This window comes from Syngnathus typhle, linkage group LG14 (assembly GCF_033458585.1).
Source record: "Syngnathus typhle isolate RoL2023-S1 ecotype Sweden linkage group LG14, RoL_Styp_1.0, whole genome shotgun sequence".
NCBI classification, from domain to species: Eukaryota; Metazoa; Chordata; class Actinopteri; order Syngnathiformes; family Syngnathidae; genus Syngnathus; species Syngnathus typhle.
The window spans coordinates 10,598,881-10,625,869 of NC_083751.1; the positions used below are offsets into that span (position 1 = coordinate 10,598,881).

The 26,989-nt window shown below is 44.3% G+C and overlaps 1 protein-coding gene across 3 annotated transcripts; it reads left to right on the forward strand.

Moving 5' to 3' along the window:
- The first annotated feature begins 15 nt into the window (after window positions 1-15).
- LOC133167142 (carboxyl-terminal PDZ ligand of neuronal nitric oxide synthase protein-like) lies at window positions 16-25,774 on the forward strand. 3 transcript variants are annotated; one of them, XM_061297723.1, is made up of 13 exons: window positions 16-488; window positions 798-869; window positions 11,790-11,882; window positions 12,764-12,822; window positions 13,556-13,664; window positions 13,784-13,925; window positions 14,140-14,342; window positions 15,471-15,632; window positions 16,502-16,667; window positions 16,798-16,974; window positions 20,695-20,891; window positions 20,961-21,085; window positions 23,116-25,774. In XM_061297723.1, the coding sequence occupies exons 1-13, from the start codon at window positions 384-386 to the stop codon at window positions 23,585-23,587; spliced, it is 2,082 nt and encodes a 693-aa protein (XP_061153707.1). In that variant the 5' UTR covers window positions 16-383; the 3' UTR covers window positions 23,588-25,774. The 3 variants fall into 3 exon arrangements, with proteins under 3 accessions (XP_061153707.1, XP_061153708.1, XP_061153709.1); XM_061297724.1 differs by having other exon boundaries at window positions 22-488; window positions 14,188-14,342; XM_061297725.1 differs by lacking the exons at window positions 16-488; window positions 798-869 and having other exon boundaries at window positions 11,790-11,881.
- Window positions 25,775-26,989: the final 1,215 nt, after the last annotated feature.

Below are 26,989 nucleotides of genomic sequence, written 5' to 3' on the forward strand. Positions count from 1 at the left end.
CAGGACGGAACCGACGACTCGATCGCTCCCTCCCAACACGGGTGGGGGGAGCTCGGCAGCCACTCGCACGGGAGGCAGGACTCGCCTTTGAGTTGCACACTACAAGTAACAACTCGGCCCAATACATCCGGATGCCTGCTGTGCCTTGTTGTATTTGCGAACCTTGAGCTGACTTGTTGGAGTCTTTGGAGCGCGCCAGTGCGCCGGGTGCCGCTGCAAGACGTTTACGGGGAAGCGCTGCCTGTCGAGGGCGGTGTGGCGCCGCTGCAATGCTGGCACGGACGAAGGCGAGGAGAGACATGCGCTGACCGGATTTGGAGTTGGTTCCCGTCCGCACCGACGCCTTGATTAGTCTAGTTTCCCACTGACTGCGGAGTTTAAAAATGCCCGTGAAGAGCAAATACAACCTGGTGGATGATGGCCACGATTTGAGGATCCCGCTACACAACGAGGAAGCCTTCCAGCATGGAATCAACTTCGAGGCGAAGGTCTGTTCTCAAGTGCAACAAAAAGTCGTACTCGTTTTACTGAAGTGTAATAGCACCTCCCCGAACACCACCAAAGTGGCTTACTTTTGTGATTGTGCGTTTGTGTTTTTGTTGTTGTTGTTGTTGTTGTCCAACCTGCATCGAGAACAGTGTTTAAAAAGAAACGATGAACGCCAGCGAGTATATTTAAGAACTACCTTTCTGTTTACACAAGCATCGAGGTCCATTGAAGTGATATGTCTTAGAAGATGATCAATTACGGTGACAAATTGGATGATTCATGTGCTCTGTTTGTGTTCCTGCCACCAGTACATTGGCAGCCTGGATGTGACACGACCGAGCAGTCGAGTGGAGATCGTGGCTGCGATGAGACGAATAAGGGTAAGCAGACTCAGTCAGACGCCGCCAAATTGCCTCTGCTCTACTCATATCTGCAAACAAGACCCTGCATTTGAAAATGTTACTCTGTATAAAAATCTCATAAACTGGGTGAATTTCATATTTTTAAAAGGTCAGTCCAGACGCGTGGGTGGGTGTAACTTTGTCACTCATTGACTAATGTAAAGTGTTGAAAATGGCTTGCTCTTTTTGATGGTGCAGTGCAGTGAGGTGCGATCTCTCCTGACCCCCAGCTGTGCAAACGCAAGATTGATGCCTTTTCCCCCAAATTACACTTAATGAGTGCCAACTTGGCAACGTTTGACTTTGCATCGTTTAACTGGATTGGTTGCCAGTGCACTTGGGGCCATTAGACGCTCCTTTTGATGAGAAGCAGAAAACGCACCCATACTCATGCTCACAAACATTTTCCTCATTTCGGCTCATCACTTTTAATTTTAGAGTTTTCAGAACCACCCAAAGGCTGTTTGTAGCTTCCCATTCCAATCTAATGAAAATGGCCTCGTCATTGTCCATATGTGTGGTGGCGTTATGTTATTGTCTGCCTGAGTATATTCCAGCTCAGTAGCCACGCCGGAACACGTGCGTGACGGGGCAAAAGACTCCAAATGTTCTTTTCCCCTTTTGCGAATCGTGGCCGGCACCTCTGAAGGTGGACCTCCCAGTGCGCTGCCATGGCAGCTGCTGTGGGCAGGAAAGGGAGCTTTGGTTTGGCTCGTCCAGTGTGAAAACGCTCTGACGCTGGCCAGACAACACAATGGAGGGAAACCACGGGAATCTAACTTGGGAAGGAAGATACACTAACAAAAAACAAACAGTAGACAGTGTGGAAGACATTGGTTTCATGCATCCTCTGTAAGATTTTTATCTGACCTCCAGAATATTTGTGCCCCGTCAGTCCTGGTAACCTGGCAACCTTTCCATGTGTGCTGTCATTGTTCACTGCATGCATGAGTCACCTGTGAGCAGGCTGCTGATAGCAAAGCAATGCCATCGCAAAGCAGGAAATAACTCCCAAGCTGTGTGGCGTGTTTGGCCCTTTCGTATCCGAGTGCCATTTCATCAGCTACACATGCAAACTTGGTCGCATGGGAGATTTTCTTTTAGATTGATTGGTGCTTGTTTACAGAAGAAATGGTTTATCCGCTGTGCGGGAAAACACTAGGGATTCCATCTCAATGGAAAATTCAGGGCATTTCTTGTGTTGTATACTCCTGTATATTAATCCTTAATGGCGTATATTTGTTCCTCTGTGCTGTTATATGGCACAGACACTTAGAGTTCCGCAAAAGTGAAATCAAAATTGACAAAATAATAGATATGTACAAAGTGTACAGAAGTGTTTCATTTGGCATTATACAGCTTTCTCTAGTATTGTCTATTTAAAGGTCCAAAGGTTAAAGTTGAAAGGGGATAAAATGAGCCATCAATGCGACGCTATCAATAATGACGGTTTCAGCTCTATCTCGGATTATGCTTCGCCATTCATGATTTTATGTTTTCAGGCGGCACTTCCTCAGTTGTCTCTTAAAGTGAAACCAGCAGATGGGGAAGGCTATAAATGATGTACAATGATCCCTTGCTACTTCGCGTTTCGTTTATCGCGGCTTCACTACATCGCAGATGTTTTTTCCAAATTATGAAAACATATAAAGGTCAAAATAAAACTTCTAAATTGATGAAACGTCTGTCTAACCTTTAGGACAATGTAGTATTGCTCCAAATGTTCGTTTACATTCCTTTAGAAGTCCGTTTTTGCGTGTTAGCACGATTGCGAATTATCATCTTTCCGCTAACTCGTTAGCCTGCCCAGTACTTCATATACAGGTCAAACATATAAAGGTCAGAATAAAACTTCTAAATTGAGGAAAGGTCTCTCTAACCTTTAGGACAATGTAGTATTGCTCCAAATGTTCGTTTACATTCCTTTAGAAGTCCGTTTTTGCGTGTTAGCACGATTGCGAATTATCATCTTTCCGCTAACTCGTTAGCCTGCCCAGTACTTCATATACAGGTCAAACATATAAAGGTCAGAATAAAACTTCTAAATTGAGGAAAGGTCTCTCTAACCTTTAGGACAATGTAGTATTGCTCCAAATGTTCGTTTACATTCCTTTAGAAGTCCGTTTTTGCGTGTTAGCACGATTGCGAATTATCATCTTTCCGCTAACTCGTTAGCCTGCCCAGTACTTCTTGTCGGTGACCATACTTTGCGGATTTCACTTATCGCGGGTGATTTTTTTAACCAGTTATACGCGATAAACGGGGTGTTACTGTATTTGTCAATTTCAAAAGCTGTTAATGCATAACTAGCTTCATTGTTTGCAAGTTTCAGTGATATACATTGTTGTCAGATAGTCCGTTGTTGTGGAAATATTTCATAGATGGAGTTAGAAAGCACCTGTGACATCAACGTGACTAATGAATTTTTTCATCACCGCATTTCAAAACCATGCACGTCTTGTCCAGTTTGGCTTGTAAAGTTGAAGAATATCAATCAGCAGTCAGCAGTGAATCTCTCACCTGATCTCAAGCTCCGTTTCCATTCTGTTCCATTCTTTCTCCCCCTTTTCAACCTTTTCACTCGCAGCCACTTTGCCTAGCGCCGTACTACAATTTCTTCAACCTGTCCAATCCTCCTGCTTTTCATCAGTGGCTGAATTAAACCTCGACTGATTTACCGCTCTCCTTCCGAGAACCCACAGGAGGCCTCGTCGGCCGGCTCAAATTAATGGAGACGCCAACGTCGTTTGATTTTCCCCCTAAAGTTACTTTGGTCCTAGGAGCTTCAGTTGAGTCCAAGCCCAAATCACGAAGCTCCGCCCTCGTGCTGCTTCTGTGGCGACAAGATTATTGAGATGACACTCGGCACCGTTCGACTTCAAGTACACACGCAACGACAAGCCCAACTGTCAGCACACATAACTGCACTCCAATCTTGACTTCGCATCACTTCCTCTTTACTCCTTTTCCTCAAACATCCCTCGAGCAATTTCGTTCTTTCCTGCTTGATGTCTTAAACTAACAAAATACAGCGCTGATTAAAGAAAGGGGGCACTCAATTAACTTCAAACTGAAAGATAAAAATATTCCAAATGAAATAATATATAGTAACTCTTGACTTTTTCCAATGGTTGCACATTCTTTTGAGGACAGAATGTCAATCAGATTATTTCTCTAACTTTCAGCGAGACTTGTACGCCTGCCGACACATTGATTCAATTTGACTTTGACAGTCCGCTGCCAAATCACGATTGGAGTTGTTCTCGGGCACTTGAGTCACAGAGGGGTCTCCAACAAATCGGATCACTTCTTCAAAGACCGACTGAAGAAAGAAGTCCAAGGTTTCAATGGAAAACACAATTTGGACGAGAGGAACGAGTGTAAAATTTACAATGAATACAAAGGAGCTACTTTCTTTGTTTGTTAGCTTTTTGCTTGCATCACCTGATTCACATCTTTCACAAGTGCCTCGTTCTCAAGTGCCTCGTTCTCATCTTTGTCTTTTCCTCTACCTCCTCCTCAATCTGCTTGACTCCAATTTTCTGTCACCCTAATCTGTCTTTGTAAACCCCCCTCTTTGCCATCTGGCCCCTTCGCTCTCCCCCCTCCTCCTTTTCATCTGGGACCGCTTCCCGTTCCTCCGCCTCCTTTGGATTTTTCCATCCCATTCATATCTTTATCCGTGCCGTCTTTGCACGGGGCAACGCGGCAGCCGCCGTTTCAATTGTTGCTCAATCCCCCCGCCCCCGCTTGCTTGGGCTATACTTAGCCACGGTTACCATTGCTGAGCTGTCACCTCGGAGACTTTCCCGCCTGCAGCGGGACTTCCAGCTGTAGCGGCAGCCGTGTGGAGATTTCACCAAGCCTATTTGGTCGGTTTACCTGCTTTGCTATCCTGAACGGCGCTGGGGAAGTGAAGCGGGTCAAGCCTAAGTCACCTTCAAGATAGATGCTGAGGAAACTGGCCCAGAAGACAGCTCAGTTCAATCTGCCAGCCACTTTTTTTTTTCTTCAGGTACTGTCTCCAGTTCCCAGAAAGTGACTTACTTGGCTACTGCAGAGTCAAAGTCTTGCCTTGGACCAAATTAGCGACTGTATGTGTAAACATGAACTCGGGACTAATGAGAGGCTTATCTGTCTGAATCTTTTTCACATTAGCTTGAAGTTGCCTGAATCTCGTTCCCGTCTTGGGACAGTTGCGACGTGATAAAAGGTGCTGCACATGATCATTATGTTAATGATGGACAATCATGTGACTTTCTGTCATGAATATTCATTTCACAGCACCCAGGGCACAATATGAAATTGCTTAGATCACCAATGTGTTCTTTACAAATCCGAACGCCGAATCGCTCTTGCGGCTGGAACAGCGATCACACCGGCTGTCATCATCTTCTTTATATGCACCAGAACCCCGTGAGAATATCACAACACAAATTGTTACCAAGGCTTCTCGGTCAGGGCGGATGAAAGGGAGCTCAAGAAATTGCATGATCGGCTGGCTGATAGCGTTCCTGCGCGTGTGTGTGTGTGTTTGTGTGTGTGTGTGTTTAGTAAGTGGGAGCGAGTGGGATGGAATTACGTTGCTTTCCGTTCTGGTTTTAATAGAAGCGTTTCCTCTTCACAGACACTTTCATTAAGCGGAACGCGGCTGCTGTCGGCCCGGCTTTATGCTCTGCCACATTGTGTATAAACTTTTGGAGTCCAGCTCGCCTGCAAATGCTGCTCCCTTGATATTACTTGAGTCGTAATTGGAAGACGTTTTCATGCCCTGCGATTGGCTGTCGACCAGTCCCAGCGTGTACGCCGCCTCTTCCCCAAAAGACGGCTCCAGGAAATAGGCAGATGTCATTTAAAGAAAGATGATGACAATGAATGAATAATACATTTGGTGATTTGCCGCCTTTCCATGATGATTCAGAGGAATTTAAGAAATTTTGCATTGCTCATCTGTCTAGAGCAGTGGTTCTAATACAAGGGGGTGGTGCGATCCGTAATACATAAAATGCAGGCCACCAAGGCACAGTCTTGGAAAAAAAAGTCAAATAATATTAGTAATGGAAATAAAACATCAAAGACACTCTTGCAAAAAGGTCCAATTTGGATATTTCCCGGATACTGCGGCTTGTCCGGCCTTGCACAGCAGCCAGATGAAATTGCATCAGGATGCCCGACGCTCATCCTCTACTTTCACCAAACACTCCAGGGGCGGTTTCAGGCCCCAAATGGCGTTCTCAAGTTTGTGGAATGGACCAAGTTACACTGGTGATTTATGACTCATCCAAGATGGTGGCTGTTTTCAAAAGTAAAAGAGCAGGCAAGAGCAGTCGTCCTGTCCAAGGTCACGGATATGCGAAGTACTATGTAGTACTAGATATCCTGGAATCTTGTGTTGTAGCTCCACCTGCATAGGTCATGTTTTGGTTGAATGCCACATGTGGATGATGTCAACATTAGCGCTCCCCCTTCTTGCTATGTTGAGATACCGGGCGGCTTCAGTGTGGAGCGTGTTTGTGTTATTTCAGGAAGGGGAGTTCGTGAGGGGAAATGGAAGAACAATACGTCTGCATCTGCAAATACTGCCGACATGAGTCAAGTGGAAATGTTCATGTTTGCGTAGATGCACAGCTGCCCTTGTGATTTGAGTCACATCCAAAAACTTCACTTTAAAGGGGTTAAAAGTAATGGATTAGTCGATTCTCAACTTAATCGAAAACTTTTTTAATTAAGTAAGCCATTGTTTAAGAATAATTGTTTGATTTTAGTCTCTCCACAGTAATTATTCTGATATCTGTAGACCATCATGAAAGCCAATTGATTAGCTTTTGTGTTTGCTTTGGAAAACAAAAACAGGACCAGTAACTGGATCAGATATGAGGGGGTTGGTGAGTACATCAATCCCTCTCATGCAATATTGCCTGTCAACATCCAGTACATATACTGTATGTTCCACGAAAGATGACTGTTCACAGAAGTGAGCCTCTGGTATGCCGCGCCATGAGCTACTAATCCGCCTTCTCAGCAGGGATTCTGGATAATTTGTCCCAATGAGGGATTAGCTTCCGGCCACTGCCCTTTTCAAATCAAACCGACAAAATGGCTGCTCTGCCCGTGTCAGTCCACATATTGCAAATGTGCAATGAACGTCACACTTTGCTTTTCTGTGAAATGCACTCAATGACGATGTCTTGCCTTGCTATTAGGTTTGAAATCTTCATTATTTGCTCAACTAAGTTGCCAGAAATGTAAAAAGACTCAAGACTTTGTTTTTAAGGTTCAGCAATGGCCTACTTTTCCCCAAAGTCCAATATTACTTGAGCGGTGTGCTCCGCAATGCCTCAGCGCAGCACATGATGTTCTCCGGAGGGCTCCAATATCACATTTAATATCTCTTGGTTAGCGGAATTGCACTGTAGTGGCTAAAGCATGGGGACGATGCGAGGATATGATCTACTACTGGCAGTATTATTGGCAAAATAAATTTCAGTAGATACGGCAAGTCAGATAGCGTGAAAAGTTGGCTCGGACTAACCTCTGTTGGCTATCCCTCCAAGCTCGTCGACACACATTTTCATTCCATATCTGTCCATCTTCACTGGTCATGTCTCACTATTATTTTGATTGTTCCCGGAGTCCTATATATTGCAACACTTACTCCTCCTTAATTCAGTTGGAGTAAATTAAAGAACACCTGGCTGGTGGTTTTATAGGTTGAGAAATTTAAAGAACGTCGTAAGTGCTTAACATTACAACCTGATACTAAAATGTTTATAAGACCTAGAATCAAAGTGCTTTAGTGGTTGCTGGCACAATGCGCAGAACTTCTGCTAACAGCTGTTTTTTTTTTTTCTTTTTTAACTTCCCATTTTTATAGTCTTTGGTATGGTCTTAACTAGGCTGGATGTAATTTTTTTTTGTTGGCGTTGATTTCTCCGACTGCCCATAAAGGCACCACCACGCTCAGTGCGCACATGTGAAAAAAGCGTGCGGACGTGAAAAAGGCGGCTCTGTATGGGAGAGACGTTGAAGAGAAATAAAAACACCCTTGGAAACCAAAACTTGCCCCTCGTCGTGACTCGGAGCCGCAACAAATGTTTCGGATTTGTGTAGGGTACATCGTGACAGCAAACGAGCAGGTGATCGAGCAAGCGTCTGATACGAGATCATTGCGGTCGTATGGAGCGTGTTTGAAGTGAACAGCAGAGACGAAAGGAACAAGGCAAAGTGTTGTGAAATAAAATATTACCTGTAATACGCATTTTGTTATTTGCTGATTGAAACTGCTGATTAAACTGTGAATTGAAACTAATAGGAAGAAAACAACTCTCGCTCTTTATATAGCTGACGTGTCTTGCGCATCCGTTCTGCGCATCGGATCCATAATGCGCATGCGCAGTCATACTGCCTCCGTATGACGTCCGGTCCGCGATGTAGATTAAAAAACAAACAATATTTGACAATAACACACCATCAAGGATTGCACCATCGCATCAAACGATGTGTCGTCAATTACCGTTTTTTTCCATGTATAGTGCGCCCCCATGTATAGTACGCACCCCTAACAATGGCATGCTGATGCTGGAAAAAAGCTTGTACCCATGTATAATACGCACCCAATTTTTATGAATTTTTTTTTAATTTTTTTTTTTTTTTTTTTTTTTTTTTAAGTCCCAAAGATCGTCACACACGCAGGGAGGCAATGGGTCCCATTTTTAAAGTCTTTGGTATGGTCTTAACTAGGCTGGATGTCATTTCTTTTGTTGGCGTTGATTTCTCCGACTGCCCCTAAACGCACCACCGCGCTCCGTGCGCACACGGCGGCTCTGTATGGGAGAGACGTTGAAGAGGAATAAAAACACCCTTGGAAACCAAAACTTGCCCCTCGTCGTGACTCGGAGCCGCAACAAATGTTTCGGATTTGTGTAGGGTACATTGTGGCAGACGGCAAACTAGCAGGTGATTGAGCGAGCGTCTGATACAAGAGCATTGCGGTCGTATGGAGCGTGTTTGAAATGAACAGCAGAGACGAAAGGAACAAGGCAAAGTGTTGTGAAATAAAATATTACCTGTAATACGCATTTTGTTATTTGCTGATTGAAACTGCTAATTAAACTGTGAATTGAAACTAATAGGTGGAGAACTGAACTCTCGCTCTTTATATAGCTGACGTGTCTTGCGCAACCGTTCTGCGCATCTGTAATGGCGGCCTCCGTATGACGTCCGGTCCGCGATGGAGATTAAAAAACAAACAATATTTGACAATAACACACCATCGAGGATTGCACCATCGCATCAAACGATGTGTCGTCAATTATGAATTTTACTAAGTGTGTTGGGCAGGATGGCTGAATGCGATGCGCGATTGACAACAAACAAGAAGAAAGGTGAGTTTTATTTCGGGGGAGATTTGTCATGTCTCGTCCCCAGTTTTGCTATGTGTCTAGGTTGCCATAGTTTCTGTTCGTGTCACCCCGCTCTTCCTGTGTCACCTCAGTCGATGTAACGTGTTTTGTATTTAAGTCCTGTCTGCCCCTCGCTCACCGTTGGATCATTGCATGTGTTACTGTCATTCTGTTCCTGTCTTTGGTAATGTCACCCTGTCTTTTTGTTCCACGACTTTGTCGGTCAGTCCTGTTGTTGGTTTTGTTGTACCATGACTTTATTTAAAAAAAAAAAAAAAAAAATATTAAAAAAAAAAAAATTTTTTTTTTTTTTCTTTGTACCCATGTATAATACGCACCCCAGATTTTAGGACAATAAATTAGTAAAATATTGCGCACTATACACGGAAAAAAACGGTATGCATTTTACTGACTAAGTGTGTTGGGCAGGATGGCTGAATGCGATGCGCGATTGACAACAAACAAGAAGAAAGGTGATTTCAAGTTTTATTTCGAGGGAGATTTGTCATGTCTCGTCCGCAGTTTTGCTATGTGTCTAGGTTGCCATAGTTTCTGTTCGCGTCGCCCCTCCCTTCCTGTGTCACTTCAATCAATGTACCGTGTTTTGTATTTAAGTCCTGTCTGCCCCTCGCTCACCGTCGGATCATTGCATGTGTTACTGTCATGATGTCTGTTTGGTTTCTGTTCCTGTCTTTGGTAATGTCACCCTGTCTTTTTGTTCCACGTCTTTGTCGGTCAGTCCTGTTGTTGGTTTTGTTGTACCATGATTTTCTTAAAAAAAAGAAAAAAATTAAAAAACGTGTATAATGCGCACCCCAGATTTTAGGACAATAAATTAGTTAAATTTCGCGCATTATACACGGAAAAAAACGGTAATTATCCAAGTCACTTGTGAATGACTAAACGACAGTAGAAAGGCCTGTGTCCATGGAGATTTCTTGTCAACACTTGAAACGTTGCAATTCTCAACAATTAGGCAACATTTATTCTATCAAAAAAACCAACATTCAAGATTCATTGATAATAATCCATCATTGCATTTTCTATCACGCGTGTCCCCACGGGGGTCGCGGGCGAGCTGGAGCCTATCCCAGCAGTCATCGGGCAGTAGGCGGGGGACACTCTGAACTGGTTGCCAGCCAATCGTAGGGCACACAGAGACGAACCACTCGCACTCATACCTAGGGACAATTTAGCCTACCAAGCATGTTTTTGGGATGTGTGAGAAAACCCACGCGGGCACGGGGAGAACATGCAAACTCCACACAGGGAGGGCCGGAGGTGGAATTGAACCCGCACCCGCCTAGCTGTGAGGCGGACGTGCTAACCAGTGCGTCACAGAGCCGCCATTGATAATAATAACAATTATAATTTATACTGTATATGTATGTGTATAGGTATGTAGTATGTGTGGATGTATATTTGTATATGTATACGTGTATATGTATATGCGTATATAAATAGGTGTACCGTATTTTCCGGACTATAAGGCGCATGCACCTTCAATGAATGGCCCATTTTAAAACTTTGTCCCGGACTATAAGGCCCACCATTAATGCATCATGTCAGATTTTTAATCCAAATCAAATCATTCTCTATTTATCATTTCTATTTCAACTTCAGACGCAACAAATTAATTTATAATCACAAAATATTGATCCATAGTCGTTTTGATTCATGATTCATAGTCTTCAGCGGGCCACTTATGATTGATTTCATGACACAATGCTTCGGGCCAGTTTAGATTTAGGAATTTAGTTCATATATAAGGCGCACCGGACTATAAGGCGCACTGTTGGCTTCTGAGAAAATTTTAGGTTTTTTGGTGCGCCTTATAGTCCGGAAAATACGGTATATGAATATTTGTAAATGTATACTTTTATATGTATACTTTGATGTGTGTAAGTGCATATGTATATGTAAACGTTTGTGTATGGATGTGTGTTTGTGTGTATGTGCATATGTGTACGTGTATGTGTACATGTATAGGTGTGTAGGTGTATACGAGTATATGTATACATATAGACTATGTAGTATGTATTTATGTACATATACGTTTAAACGAGAAGGAGGCTTTGAGGCCACAAGTAGTTGCTAGCCGTGGAGAATAAGCGCATCACGACTGCCACTCTCAATACATCCACAACGATTCTACTTAGCGAGACGTGATGATAGTCAGCCCAGAGATTGGATAACCACTTCGATGTTAAGCTCCCTTTTCAACGATGCGTTTCTCGCTGCCCTCAAATTCCTTTGAGTCTTCCATTTTTCTTTGTTAACGTGGCTTGTTCTGACTGATGCGCCGAGTGCGGTGTGCTTCCCGCTTTTTAAAGTAGAATGGACCGCAGAGAACTGAACGATGCAGTGCAGACAGGCCGCTCGGTGTAACAATATACGTTGGATCAAAAAAATTGGGGGATTCTTTTCTCGTGTTCTGTCCTTCGCTCAAGAGAATGCAAAGGAGCAATCGTCATGTCTATGTCTCTTCTCTTTGCAGTATGAGTTCAAGGTGAAAAACATCAAAAAGAAAAAGGTCAGCATCATAGTGTCTGTGGAGGGCGTCAAGGTCTCCTTGAGAAAAAAGAAAAAAGTAAGTGACAGTTCTCATGATTTTCCGTATGCCGCTCAAGCACGTTAAGCGTTGCTCTCCGGCTTCACCCGCAATAGTTCTTTTTTTTTTTACGTCATCTGCTCAGACACGCTAAGCCTGCGAATTCTGCCCAACTGGAGTCATATTGATTGGGAATATTGGTTTCATGAAGGTTGAGCCGGGTGAAAGCGCTGCATTGTTTTCAAGGCGCAATATCCGAGTCATACGGAAGGTCCGTCGGCGTCCGGCAGCTCAAATGTCAACCGGCGGTCCCGAGCTCATCTCCAAGAGCTCATCTCAAAGTCCAAGTGCGATGACGGACTAAAGATAGCAATGATTGAAATATTGAGTCAACAAAGCTTCAAGGAGATATGAATCAATATAAATAATTCCTCCGTTGACATTTTAGCGTGACATTAAACTCCCGAGAGGGCGGACTGACAAGGGAAATCATTGTGGGGGTTTGTGGACACGCGTGTGTGGCGCACCGCTCGGAGATGCGCGCTAGGTCAATATTTGGGATGATTTCACTTGAGAGCATCGGCAGCAAATGCCACCCGACTGGCGTGTGTTATTTTTTTCTCATTTCATTGGCCATCAATTATACTCCAATTTTGGCTATTCAAGGGTGGGGCTGCTCGACTGTGCAGGAATTAAACCCAATGTTTAAATAGATGTGATGGAATCAGTTATTTATCTATGATCGGGATCGGCTCCAAAATCTTGATTGTATCAAGTAAAATTGCTACTATCATAACTCAGCTGTTTTTTCTTTTGGTTTTTACTTCTTGGATGCACTTGAATTGAAATTGAAATGTTGCGTTTCAAAAGTTTGAACTTTGATTCCAGCCGTTCTAATGCTTAGTTTGTTTTTAATACAGAAAAAGGAGTGGATGTGGGATGAAAATAAAATGATGGTGATGCAGGACCCCATTTACAGGTAAGACACTCAAATATCTTTTCCGCCATCCCAGCACATTTTGCGAGCGCTTGACTTTTGCGAGCACTGTCATCAGGTGCACAAATTGACACCAACTTGAGAAGATTGATTTTTTTTCTTGCCTGGCTGTCTGCCATCCATATCAGACGAGAGCAAGCGGTGTGACATGTTTGGAATCCGCTTTTTTGTTGACCTCAGCGAAGCAGTTGATGTTCTCCATGATCACATGTTGCCTGCCGTCCTTAATTTAAGAAGTACACAGCCTCAGCTTGAGATTCTAAAAGCCCGATGAGGGTTGCCAAGGAACTCTCCCACGCATCCAAGCATTTAATTTCTGTTAACTGTCACAACAGCTTAACGAGCGAAATACACACTCATTGATGTCCTATTTCTGATTTGCCTCTGTGGATCAGATTTTCAAATTGGAATGCGATCATAGCGTTCATGAAAACTGTTCTCTCCAGACTTCTAAAGACTCAGAAGTGGTCCACTCGATACCTTACTTAATCCCCTAAACTGGCCCTGATCAGGTCAAATCACTTCCCACACAGTCCATTAAAGGATGACATTTCTCAAAAATGTCTCTGTGTTTGCCCATTATGTTTTTCTCCATCATTGACTTCATATGCAAGATGGGAGGCTGCTTCTCTAAATGAAGGTCGCGGAATTTATTTCCTTTAAGTGGTGCGTAATTGAATTTTTTTTTTTTGTGTGTGTGTGTTTTGTCTTTCAGAATTTTCTATGTGTCTCATGACTCACAGGATTTAAAGATCTTCAGTTACATTGCCCGAGATGGGCACACCAACGTCTTCCGCTGTAATGTTTTCAAGTCCAAGAAGAAGGTGGGTGAGAAATTGGTCTTCAAATTTTGAACTGCACTAATATTACATCAATGGTATTCAATTCCGTTTACTGGAAAAAAATGACCAGGGCCATTATTGTCGCTGTTCTCGGTCAACAGAGTCAGGCCATGCGCATTGTCCGCACTGTCGGTCAGGCATTTGAGGTCTGTCACAAACTGAGTCTGAAGAACGCGCAGCTGAGCAAAGATAACCAGGCCGACAGCCACGGTGAAAAGAATGCAGACGACACCTCCATCTTAGGTAAGAGCAACACAAAACAAAGACACATCGTGTGAGGAACGCATTTTGGGTCTGACGGAAGTTTTGGGATAGTCAGACTACATTTCCCATCATTCTTAGACGCGGAAATAGTTCGAGTATCAGTGTTATACTAATGGATGATTTTTTTCTTTTTTGCCTTGTGTCCCTCCATGTGTGGCTGCATCCATGCTCATGCCTCCGTGTATGCGTGCAGGAGTGCGTGCTCATCCACCCGTGTGTGTGTGTCTTTTACTTGGCCCAGGCGCGGCGGAGAAGACGACGACGGTCGCCGAGGAGACGGACATTGATGCCGACGAGACCAACCAGCCGACGGTGTCCGAGGAGCTCAACGTGAACCGAGGGGTGACCGATCTGGATGCCACAGCCAAGACATCCGAGCTCAACCACTCAGACAAGGTACGAAAGGAAGCGCAGATTTGCACATTTCTTTTGCGGACTTGGTCCTTAGGTTAATCCTGAGATTTCACAGTAAGCCCGTTTGAAAAATGCTCAATGTTCATGTGGTCAACTGAGTGTTGGGATGCGACTGAGCAAGTGACACACTTGGCTTGGTTTTCTCCTCGCATGGAACGTCAAACTCACTTGACCTCCCGTTGAACTGTCCACGCGTGCCCTGTCATCCAATTACAATGGGCATCCATCCTACTTTAGATTTCCACTAGTCAAGTCAGGATGCTTAGCCTGAAGCGGCAAAACTGCTGCTGCACGTCACAATTCACTATTGTCTGCAGCTTACGTCCTTACCGCGCTTTTCTTTTTTGAAGGCATTGAAAGTAAAAACAAGCGAGAAATATCTATTCAGTGGAAATATCTTATTTATGAGCACTGCAGATACCTTAGCATTCATCGGACCTCGGCTCACTGGAAAACATTTTCTCATGAAGAGGCGATCTCGCGTGTAGCAGACCTGAAAAGGAATAAGGATGCCATTTTGCTTATTGTCGTGTTTGCTGTTGGTACGAGCACTCTGCTGTGGCTCGTCTTTATTTACTCTTCTTCCTTGCAGTGCTACTGCAGTGACCTATTTTCTCGGTTTCTGATGCTCACACTTTTGATAAGAAATTTCTGTCATCATGAAAGGATCATTTGCCAGATGCCTTGAAATAGAATTTTAAACTCCTCTGGCATCATTAAGCCGTCTCCTCAGTGGGGATATCCAAAAACCAAATCACGGTAGTTCTTGTTTATTTACATTTGCTAAAATAAGGCACAACTTGATTCCTAGCCGCTCTATGGCTTAACTGATTTATTGTGAGCCTCTCCACAAGAAGCAGATCATGAGAGCGGAGTGGGTCGCAGTGTTAAACTGCCAGTTGTATATGTCTGAAGGCTGTAAGTTTTAATAATTCATTTCGAAACTCCACATCAATTATTTGTAATAATTCCAGTGTGCACACGACCAAAGTGAGCTCCAGCTACGATCTAACACTTCTGTCATGACAAGTCAACCTGTTTTGATAACCTGACCACTTAGCTGGTTGAAAATTCTCGTTTTCAGCTAATCCGTAAATTTGTTGTCGGCAGATTTCCGAAGAAGCCTCCTTGCTGATGTCCAGCCCCAGGTTGCTGCTTCCGGCGTCCAGTGTGCTCTCGCCCGGCACTCCCTTGTCTGTTCACCATCAGATCCAACTTCTCCAGCAGCAGCTTCAGCAGCAACAGCAGCAGACGCAAGTGGCCGTGGCGCAGGTGCCTTTGATACATTTGGGCAATGATGTGATTGCTTTCACAATCCCAGCCTGGCCTATATTGATGTTTTCGAATCACCTCATTGATTTTTTTTTTTTCTTCTTCTTTTTGGGCATTGGGGATGGAATCACTATATCACTCAACAAAAATGCAAAGGTCCCAAATGGCAATATTATTAAGCTTGCTGGCTTTGCTGACACTTGTAAAAGCTTGCTTTTAAATCAGGATAAAGAGCAAAAAGGTTCCCCCAAAAATCTTGCCGTTGTTTTTATCTGAGACTCTCTATGCAAAAATCTGAAATCTTTGTTGCATAGTCTCAGTTAATAATTGATTGTTCATTTCCACTCATTAAGGATATAATAGAATGACAGCAGACGATAGAATGAGTTGGTGCTCGCGGGCCGATCGATGGGCCGTGAATATTTCTTTAATTTCTCATTTATTTTTGTTAGTTAACTGAGCGCAGTCCCTCAAAAGAGCATCAAACATCTGCGGCTCATTTAGAGCAACAGCTGGGATCGTCCGTGACGTCGACATAAGTAGCGCAGGGTATGCCACAGTGACCAAACGGATGGATGAGGGGACACCAAAGTATTACAAGAACACAAAGTGCCTCGCTAAAAATCCATCTGCAACTCCTGCGGTAAAGTAGAACATTGCACAAGAGCGTGTCAGAATAAAAAAGCAGCGCCTGAGCTAAGAGAGAAAGCGGAGCCGCTGCAGCTATATTTTCTTGGTGCTGCGAGAAAAGCAGACAGGTCTTGAGAGCAATGGGCCGTTCAGTTGTTGCCGGGACCCACCCCACTAGAATCCAAAAGTGAACACCGTGCGTCAAAGTGGAAATGGAATCTTTTTTTCTTGCCCCGAAGGTTCACCTCTTGAAAGACCAGCTGAGTGCAGAGGCCACGGCTCGGCTGGAGGCACAGGCTCGCGTTCACCAGCTCCTGCTGCAGAATAAAGACCTGCTGCAGCACATCTCGCTCCTGGTCAAGCAGATGCAGGAACTGGAGAGCAAGATCACCGGACCTGGCTCCAGTAAGTCAATCTGGCAGAATATTGAGGAATCTTTCAGCAAATGCGACACACTTATAGTTTCAAAAATCAATTCACGTGTCCATGAAAATATATATTTTTTCTCATCTGATCTTTGTTGTTTACTTACCAGCGGGATCCCAGGACAGTTTGTTGGAGATCACTTTCCGTTCCACGGTGGCCCCGGTAATCTGCGACCCAACAACGCCTGAACCGGAGGTGTCGGCCCTCAACCTACCCCAGCTTTGCAGCGCCGACGGGGCCGCCAATGCATTTGCATCTTCCAACGGGAATCTGGGAAGCCCGCTAGGTAGGGACCAAGATGTTCTCCAATTGGAATGTTTTCTCGCAGGGCCTCTGCCACCTCCCTCCTCCTCCTCGCCTCCCCCTCCGCGCAAAAGCAGCAAGCCTGAGGTGACGGAGACGCCCGAAGACGCGGCGAAGTTAGAGCCGAGCCGCCGGGACTTTGCTAGTTTTCGAGAGTCGGGCATCGTCTCGGAGTACGAGTCCAACAGCGATGACAGTGATGAAGAGGAGGAAGAGGAGGAGGTGATGGAATTCTTTGCTTGGGGAACAGAGGCGGAGACCCTGCGGCTGCTGAATATTTTTAACAAGCAGCACCTGGGAGACCAAATAGCCGCGTAACACGCTAAGCAACAGCGTGACCGTTTTTCTTCCGTCCTGAAGAAGACATATCACAGACTCAAACATTTGGGTACCACTTGTGAGCAGGTCCACTTGAATATCGTTTCCTCGTTGTTATTGAAGGCGTCAACATACATATTTCTAAATTTTGAGACTACAGATTGTTTTGGGAGAACAAAGCGTTTGTTTGGGAGCTTGAACTAATTTGAACTCTTAGAGTCACTTTGCCTTCCAAATGATTAAATGAGCACTCGCCCAAGAAAGAGCAGCCGTGGCATTTTTGACTACCTTGGAGATGCTCATCCACTCCCCGGCGATCTGATGGATCTGACAGACAGTCAACTATGAAATGACGGAATAAATTATTGATCGGCCGCCTCCAATAATTGGAGCCAAATTGCATCCCCGTCCTTGTAATCCCATTTCATTTTCTTGGGAGGACTTTTCCTGACCTCCACTAGTGAGCATACACGCGGGACTGTTTCTCCCGTGGTAGTAAGCAATATAAATATTGCAAAAGATGCGTGAAGAGGTGTGGTGCGCTCGCCTGAGCTTTTCTGTTTCGTTCGTGCTGATTGATGAACTTGTGGGACCAAACATGAAAGCAGAGTTGCTGTAATGATATCTTTGTTTCAGAGAGCAGGACCCAGTTGAGATTAGGCATCAGAGGTTATGCTGCCTTTAATTAGCGTAGCTTGTTATGGCGCTATCGACGTCCGTGCTCTCGGACTGCAGTCAGGCGTCGATTACAAGGCAATAAAGTTTGAATTTATTGAAGCATTTGCAACGAGACTTAATTATAGCCTGACCGTAAAAATCATAATGTTTTTCTCCGGAGGTAATTACAATCAGGTGCATTTTCTCACACAAGAAACAAGCGCTGGATGTCGCCCCGAAGGTCGGTGGGTCGGTTAACTAATTGGGTCAGGATTGAAAGATTTCTGCATCAAACAGATCAATCGCTACTAATGTCTTGAGAGGATTCTAAGCTAAGGTCGGCTTCTGTTGGTGGAGTTTAGATTTGGGCTTTAAGTAAGCCAAGTTTGAATGCGGACTTCGGGCTTTGGAAAGCCCCCCCGGAGAGGCTTTGGAGCACAGCTTGCGCTTCCTGCTTTGATTCAGGAGATAAAACAATTTTTGCCGATTAGAGCAGGTGAAACTGCCGAACATGTTGGATTTTCAACCAGCGTTAGCATGCGTGTTTATAACTATATTTGGGGAAGAGCCAAAGTTGTCTGGCCAGTTTTGCTCCGTTTGAGGCCCCCCTCAACATCAATTGGAGCCACTTTGAGTGGAGATAATGAAGCTGTTCCTCCTGTCACAGTTCCAAACCTTCGGCATAATTGTGTAATTTTTCATCATAATTGCGTAATGTCGTCGCAGATGTGCGCACAAAATGAACCATTAGTGAGCATCCAAAGTAATCACGCTTCATTTCAAGCCCAGATGTATCAGAGGCACTACCTGTGCCATAAAAAGGGACACTAATGGCCCGCTTGACGATTATTTCACAAGCAGTCAATAATTTGTACCTACTTTTCATTGAAAATCCATTTTGTTTCCTTCCTTGGATTGTTCTCTATATTGTGTGTTAGTTCCTTCAGCTGTAAATTGAAGTGTGTATTTCACGTCGCAGAGTCGTTTGTGGCAAATCGACCAATGGAGAGCAAATGCTGCAGTTGCCGCAGTAAATTTTCCCACTGAAATGGGACATTACTCACGCCCCCCCCCCCCCCTCGTTTATTAGTCTGCAGCAGTTCTGCTAGCTCATGTGCCGTGTTAAATTGCGCACTTATTGCTGATAATAAAACTGTGTCAAATGAAGCTTTTTCTTTAATCGTGGCATTAAAACTGACTTTTGAGAAGAAAGCCAGCAGGATTAGCAATACAAATTATGTTTTATGTCTTGGTCTTGTATGTAGGTCCCGCCGTGTTGATTCATCATTTGCCAGTGTCGTCTCAAAGTCATCAGCAAAACACAAACACAAAATAAACATTAATTCATTTTGTGCTCTTCAAAGAACAAGTCGAGCACAGTCGTAATGGCCGCCGTGCAATTGAGACGCTGGTCAGGAGCGACTCAAATGGACAGAATGGAGTCTCACCGTGGGATGAGGCTTGCTTAGTTATTGTGGCTTGCTTAAGTGTTGCCTAAGATTGCGAGGGCGTGTTTGTGTGATGAAGCCTGACCACCCACAGCAGCTGCCCACTATCTTCCAATGTGTCTTGTTTGCGCTGGATAATGAAACGTTATCTTGTATGGTTGCCTTTCGCTACTATTCTCCGCAGCGCAAGATTTGTGTCATCTTTGAGATGTTTGCCCTGGACTAATTGAGAGGGTGCAGATTTGCCGGGAGCCGCGGACGCTTTGGGGAAAAGAAAATGAAACGGGAGATTGAAACGAAACCGGCGTGATCGTATTATAGTAATATATAAAATAGTAATATTCGTTTTTCATTCCAACAACCGTTTACAAAGTATTTCTTTGTAACCTGTTATGAGTAAGTGTGCATGCGTGGAACCAATGATTTATCTTCCCGTATTTTCTTCCTCATCTCCTTGAAGTATGGGTATCATGAAGCGCCGTGCGCAGCGGGCCTCACGCACATTTGCTGCCGTGGCCCTCCGGCTAATGTGCTACTTTAGTCCATCTCTGGGGACGGTAAGTGAAACGCTTGCGCATGCAGCCCGGCGTCAAGGTTAGGCCCACTCTGCCAGATTCTGCGACCGCCTCCTTCCCTTTGCAAACGGCAATATGTTTTGCCTCCTTTTATCGGGCCAAGACAATGTATCACTCAGACGTCTGCGTGCGATGCCAGACTGCACTCAAAGCCATTACGCTCGCCTCACCTGTTTGGGCATTTCTGTGATGAAAAGCAAAATTACCCAAACGTGCTTGATTTCTTAGAAGGTTGAAAAGCTCTCAAATGTGGTCGCTTTGTGTTTTTTGACCTGCTTTCCGAGAAACCTTTCTCTCTGTGAGGTAAGCTTTGAAATCTCCAGTCAATTCATTCCCACCTCATTGTGTTTGTTGGTTATTTGCATGTAGTTTCTCCTAATGTATTGCACGTGTCTTTGTTCATTAATCGCGTCGCATCGGCATCTTGCGAAATCATCCATCTTGAAGGCACCGTAAATCATCCAAATCTTTGTTGGGGCGTGCCAACTTGAATGGACATCTTTCAAAACAGCACTTCAGACAATCATGGTGTCTCTTCAACTCGCTGAGTACGCGGAGTGCCAAACGTCCTCGCCACTCCAATCGAGTAAGAGGACGTGGTAGCTGTCGAGAGGAAGCGATGACTCCAAGCTTGACACCAATCAATGTGTTGTGTGCTCTCCGCTGCCGCTACTTTACTCCTCCTCCTCCTCTGTCTTTCTGCAGTTGACCAAAGCATGTATGAGAATTCCGTTGCCCAGCAACAGAGTCCGCAGACCACCAGGCAAGGCCCGCCTTCCACCAGAAGAAGCCCGACATCCCCAAACTCTCACCTGTCCATCGGTGCCTCGGACTCTCCATCGTCCGGAGGCCAGCAGAGGCTGAAAAATGCCATCAATCTAGGCAAGGCCGTCGGGGCAAAGGTGAGCCTTGCGCAAGCTACAATCAAAAGCCACGTGCTTTACTTCTGAGCGCTCCTTCCATCATTTCAGATGAACGACCTGTTGAGGAGGAAGGAGTCCAGCCACGTGGGCGACATCGGGGTCACCGAGGTCAACAAGAACGCTGGGGCGGTGTGGTCTTGCATGGACCAACTCGCTGAAAATTCGCCATACAGGTATGAAGCGATATCCAGGACATTGTTTTGTCCACTAAATGTACTACTGTCAGGTTTATATTGACAGTTTATGGCAGGGGTCACCAACCTTTCTTAAACCGAGAGCTACTTTCTGGGTACTGATTAAGGCAAAGGGCTAGCAGTTTGACACACGCTTCTGAAATAGCCAATTTGCTCAATTTAGCTTTCACTATGTGTTTTTAGTATTGTCATTTCCAGTTCACATGTAAGTGTGATTTTAACAAGAATAGCAAAAATACATTCAAACCTCGGTTTTCGACCACAATCCGTTCCAGAAGGCGGTTCGAGAAGCGAATCGGTTGAATTTCCCATTGCAAATAATGGAAAAAAATTTAGTCCGTTCCAAGACAAAAAATTTTTTTTAGAAATTTAGAAAATAATTTTAAAGTCCTGATGTACTTTCCAGAATTTAAGTGGACCTAAATGCGCAGGGAGTTTAATTTTGTCCCATCGCGCAACTGCAGCGCACCGCCGAACACGCAACCGTAGCGTGTCGCCGACCGCGCAACTACACCGCACTGGTCGCATTATTGTGACAGAGCCGTCGCTGAAATTTAGAAAATATTTTTAAAGTCTTGATCTACTTTCCAAGATTTAAGTGGACCTCAGTGCGCAGGGAGCTTAATCTGGTCCGATTGCGCAACCGCAACGCGCCGGGCGCTCACTGTTGCATTGCTTTAAGAGCGTCCTTATGTTTTAGGATGGCTTTACTGCTCCCACTTGCTTTCTTTGGAGGCATGATTAAGGGTTAATACACTCCTCAAAGTAACGAAAATACAATAACTACGGAGTCAGTCGGCATCCGGGTCGCGCGGTCAGGTTTTCTCGGGTCCTCCCGGCTCATCTCGCAAGGTTCGACCTCCGAATTTTGTTCAACAACCGAAGCAAAGAAATTGAGAATTTTTTGTTCAAATTCCGATTTGTTCAAGAACCGGGACAATCGGAAACCGAGGTTTGACTGTAAAATAAATAGATGCAGCTCACTGACAAGTGCCGCTATTTGACAGTCCTTCGGGCGACTCATGCGGTCCTCACGGGCGACCTGGTGCCCGCGGGCACCGTGTTGGTGACCCCTGGTTTATGGTGCCCCCCCCCCCCGTTAAAACCAGTGATTTTCCCCAAACAATCTTCTCAAAATTTTTTACGGAAGAAGTCAGCAACAACTTCGAACTAAAAAAATAATAATCTCGTCACTGGCCGCTTTCAAAACGAAACTTCCAAAATGACCAAGCAAGCCGAAAGCTTTGACCTGCGGCGAACTTAATTGGCCAAGTAGTTCACCGTCTTACCTCCTGCTGCTTCAGTAATTTTTAACCAGCAGTCTCCCCGAATGGCTCTAATTAGAATGCTTCAAAGTTTGTCGGTGGTAATATGAACACGAGGCCTTGCTGTTATACAATGTCACCAATAAGACCTTATTAAAAGGGCCAGTGCGACATTCCTCAGCGCAACTCGTTTTTCCCAAAAAATACAGCAACATTTAAATAAGCACGAAAAACAACAAAGGCTTGCCAGTGTTTGCGTTTTGGACAAATGAGAGCGTTCCATTAGCCAGCCAAACGTCAGCAGTTGGCTTTGAGCTACTTGCCATGTTTAAAATAGGCTCGTCCCCTATTTTGTTGTTTGCGGCGGACGATGCCGTTGAGCGGCTTCCCCGCATTTGTATTCAAACAAGGGAGCGGCGACGAGAAGCACCTTTGGCTGCACGCCGAGACGTGAGGACGGAATTTAGAATGAGAATGCAGCGTGCCAAGTTCATGTTCGCCAGAGTTCTCAACCCCGATGACTTGTCATGTTGATGCATGGACTTTTTTTATTTTAGTAATGGATTGCAAATTATTTTGCAGAGCCCTGAGAGTTAAGACACCCAGTAGTGGCGTTTAAGTGTCCTCTTCTTTGTTTGGAATGCATCTGCAATGTGGTCTTGTCACAAAGGGGGTGAAAAAAATGATTGTATTGCACAAGAAGATGGCACAGACCTCTCAACTAAGAACGTTTTTCTCTTTCAGCCACTTCCCCTTGGACTCCATCCCTCGGCTTGACCCGCCGCCGCCGTCGGGAAAGAAGCGTCTCCCTCGGGCATTAAAGACCACCCGGGACATGATGATTTCCTCGGACCCAGTGGTCTCCTCTCCGGATGCCACGGACGTGTCTTCCCCGATGGCCCTGCCCGAAAAGATGCCCTTCATCACCAAGGAGGAGGAGGACGCATGGGATGGTGAGCTGGACGCCGGGCCGATGGAGGCGGGCTCTGCAGGTGAGCCAGCGGACGAGACGTCGGAGTTGGCGGGAAGCGGTGCGACACCAGAAAAAGCCAGCCGAGGGCAAGCGGAGGAACGCCAGCTCCTTCCGTCTGTACCAGACCTGATTAACAAGGATCCTTCTCCTAAAAGCCTGAGCGAGGAGGCCGACAACGCCAAAGACGAGCACGCGGGCGCCGAGGACCAAGAGCCCCACCCGGATCTGCTGTCCTTTGACTGAGTCCAAGACGCCAGGGCGGGCGGGATGATTCTCACCACTCTTTGTAGTCCATCCGGCTCCAGGGTGTCTTGGAAAAGGGAATGCGTGAGTTCACAAGCATTTTTTTTCTACCATTTTCGAAACATTTTAAAGCCTTTTCGAGTCCAACTTCCCGGGACTGTTTGCTGTCTGGAAAACGTCAGGACAGTTTTTGTGCATTTCAAAATAAAGGTAAAGGTGATCTGTTTTTGAAGGTGCTAAATGGACTTCTTAGTGACATATATTTTTACTGATTGGATAATGAAGTCACCACTAACCCAAGACTGAAAGGTGGAAGTGGAGTGAAAAAGCAGGATGAAGAAATTTTATGCATTATGAGAAGAAGAAAAAGCAAATCCGACTTTGATGCTTGTAGTAGCTGTTTAGAGTGTTTTCCACATGATTGCACAATAACAAAAATGTGAATTAACCTCAAACTAACATACAAAAGTATTTGTAGTGTTTGTTTCGAGTCCAAAATGGACCAAAATAGAGTGAAGATATTTCATTGCGGAGAATTTCAGGCTGAACGTTTTTTTCTTTCTTTTTTCTAAAACGAGCACGGCAGCGGAACGGACTGATGAGAGGAGTGAAATCGATGTCAAGTATAACAACCAAGCTGATGAGGACTAGTTGTTTTTATTCCCCGAGGGGGATGGGGGGTGGGAGGGGTGCTGGGTGCTACAATGATCATTATACCGAAGGCGGCAGACCAAAGACGTGATTGTCTTCATCAGTTGTTTTTGTTCTATTTTGTCCGCCTTGCCCGGGTGGGAAAAGAAGGATTTATTGTGATTCATACTTGAGATTTTTCTCTTTCATCTTTCAGTTTATTTGTTTGCCATTTGGTTATTTTCAATCCTTTTTTTTCTGTTGTTTGTTGTTAATGTTTTAGCAAAAATTGTCCATGAGAGTGAGTGCTGGAAAAAAGTATTTGCCCTCTTCTCAAATCTTATTTCTTTGCTTTAGACAGCTCAAACCACTAACTGAATCTTGATTTTTTTTTAAATAGCTTCCACATTTTCTGCACTGTCAATTTGAAATATCCTGCTTTTGAATAAAGGGTTGGGAATGTCAACAGTTTTGTAAATCAGATCGTCGATTAATCAACAAAATAATCCACATATTCATCCATTTTTCAAATATCCGTTACTTGAAGCCACTTTGATGCAGATTATCATACTAATGTAAATATCAGAAATGTATACTGTGGAGGGGGGGGCGTTTAGAATGTAAAAGCAGCACACTTCATTTTTGCATTTATCTTGTGTAGGCTTCTTGTTTCACATCTTTGGCCCTGGAAAGGTTGAGGTGTCCCAGTTGGGGGACGGCGATTCCAAAGCCCTAAAACTGACAAAGCGAGGTACACAAGTGGCCTCTAAAAGTGAGCGACGATCCCTCCGGGGACTTTTTGACCTCCGAAGCTAAGAAAAATTCCCAGAAGACACAGACCCAACTGTTGTTAGGGTCGTGGCCGTCTCAATAAAAGGAATGCAGAGCTGGACGCTCTCCTTTCCAGAAAAGGCACTTTTGTTTCACTTTCTACTCGCAGTCTATTTTCAGCTTGTGTCTTTGTGTCTTTGTCATGCAAGCTGCCCGCATCGCCAAAGGTCTTTGTTCACGTCCAAGCCGTAATGTTGTGCTCCCCAGAGGCTCCTTTACGTTTGGAGTTGGTCGGCCGACGTTACAACCTCTTTGGTTTATGGCCCCACTCACCACCCTCTCTAGTGGCTGCTGGCCTCGTTTAAAACCCAAATACTTCAATCATAAAGTGGCCACCGTGGCTTTTTTTTTTTTATAGTACTCATGATCATGCCAATTTTTATATGAATGAGCGTGTTTTCTATAGTACATGTGAACTTGTCGTGTCTGAGTCATATGTAGTGTGGTTTGGAAAACCAGCCTTTTCTTTTGTCGTGTTGAATCTTTCTTTATTTTGTGAGTTGGACATTACATAAAGAATGAAGGAAGCTAATAAATGAATAGAGCTGCTTAAAAACAAAATTACCTTAATGTCCTTTTTAAATGTTTCTATCAAATCGTTTTTGTGGTGTAACAAAAATGCTTAACATTGTTGATTATTTTGGATATTTAAGTTTTACTTCCCAAATGTATCACTCTGACTGTAATCTGTATCACATGTGGAAATAGATTTGATTATGAATTTGGTGTGAGTTTGTATTAACTGTGTCTTTTTCTCATCTTGGATTGAGGCTTTCGTGACGTTATCTGATATTGTTGATGACTCGCTCACTTCTTCAGAATGCCTTTGTATTTTATTCCTAGCATTGTGCTCTGTTGCAGCCATTGTCAAGAGATGGTCCGCGGTCCTCTAGTGGTCCTTGGCGGTATAGTAGGTGGTCCACGCAATTGGAAATGGAAAACAATTTTAAAATAAAATTGATTTATTATTTAAACTTGATTTCTTTTCCAGCTAATTTTGTAAATCAATTAACCATTCAAATTATGTCAAATGTAGCTGAGATTCCCAAAAATAGACATAAGTAAATAGCCAGTACAAGTCTATCCTCCTTTGGTGCAAAATAAAATATTATTCCGCCAAAGCTGTGGTCCCTGAGTTGCTTCTTGGTTATAATGGTGCGTCCATGGACAAAACCAGTTGAAAATCCCTGCTCTAATGTGCTGGAGCACCATCTACATGACTGAGGTGGTACGGTCTCACAAAGCCTTGTTTGAGTATTCTTGCCACTGTTTCTTGACTTATGTTTGTTGAGTCGGGATACTGCTTAGTGAGGAAGGGAAACAAATGAAAGAAGATCTACTTGCCGGTAATTTCCACATCCAATCAGTATGTTTATTGCTTAATCATTTTAACGTAATGAATGTATGCGTGACCTGCAAATAAACCAGGACCTTTGCTCAAACGGAATCAGCAAGGTTGGCAGGAAAAACAAATCTGATGGAAATCTTTTGCATTTTGTGAAATCGTTTGTTTCCAAGTTTGATATGTTGACCATTATGATTTGGGTTTTGGACATTTTCCACAATAGCTTGTCCATATAACAGAAGGCTAGAGAGGAAATGGCTCAAGCAACAAGGGTTTTGCTCCAGGAACACTTTGGCTACTTAATCTTCCAGTCACGCAAAAGACATGATGAATCTGTTTGGAAGGATTTTATGACCCAGCTAAACAAGTCAGAAACACCGGCCCTTCCCAGCAAGACGAAAATACTGTAAATACATTCTATTTTGCTACTGTTCCTGACATTTAGGGTGCATACTGCGGTGATATATGACCGTCGGTAGCAAAGAGGCAGACAAGCTGTTAACGTGTGTGTTTGCGGCTTTGTGTGTTTGTGGTTTTGTGTGTGTGCGTGCGTTTAATAAAAGTCACAGGGGCTTACTGCAAATGTGTTTACTTTT

Coding starts and splice junctions, on each gene's coding strand:
- LOC133167142 (XM_061297723.1), top strand. CDS start 384: ATGCCCGTGAAGAGCAAATACAACCTGGTGGATGATGGCCACGATTTG. Junction 489..797: donor GAATCAACTTCGAGGCGAAG/GTCTGTTCTCAA, acceptor TCCTGCCACCAG/TACATTGGCAGCCTGGATGT. Junction 14,343..15,470: donor AGCTCAACCACTCAGACAAG/GTACGAAAGGAA, acceptor TGTTGTCGGCAG/ATTTCCGAAGAAGCCTCCTT.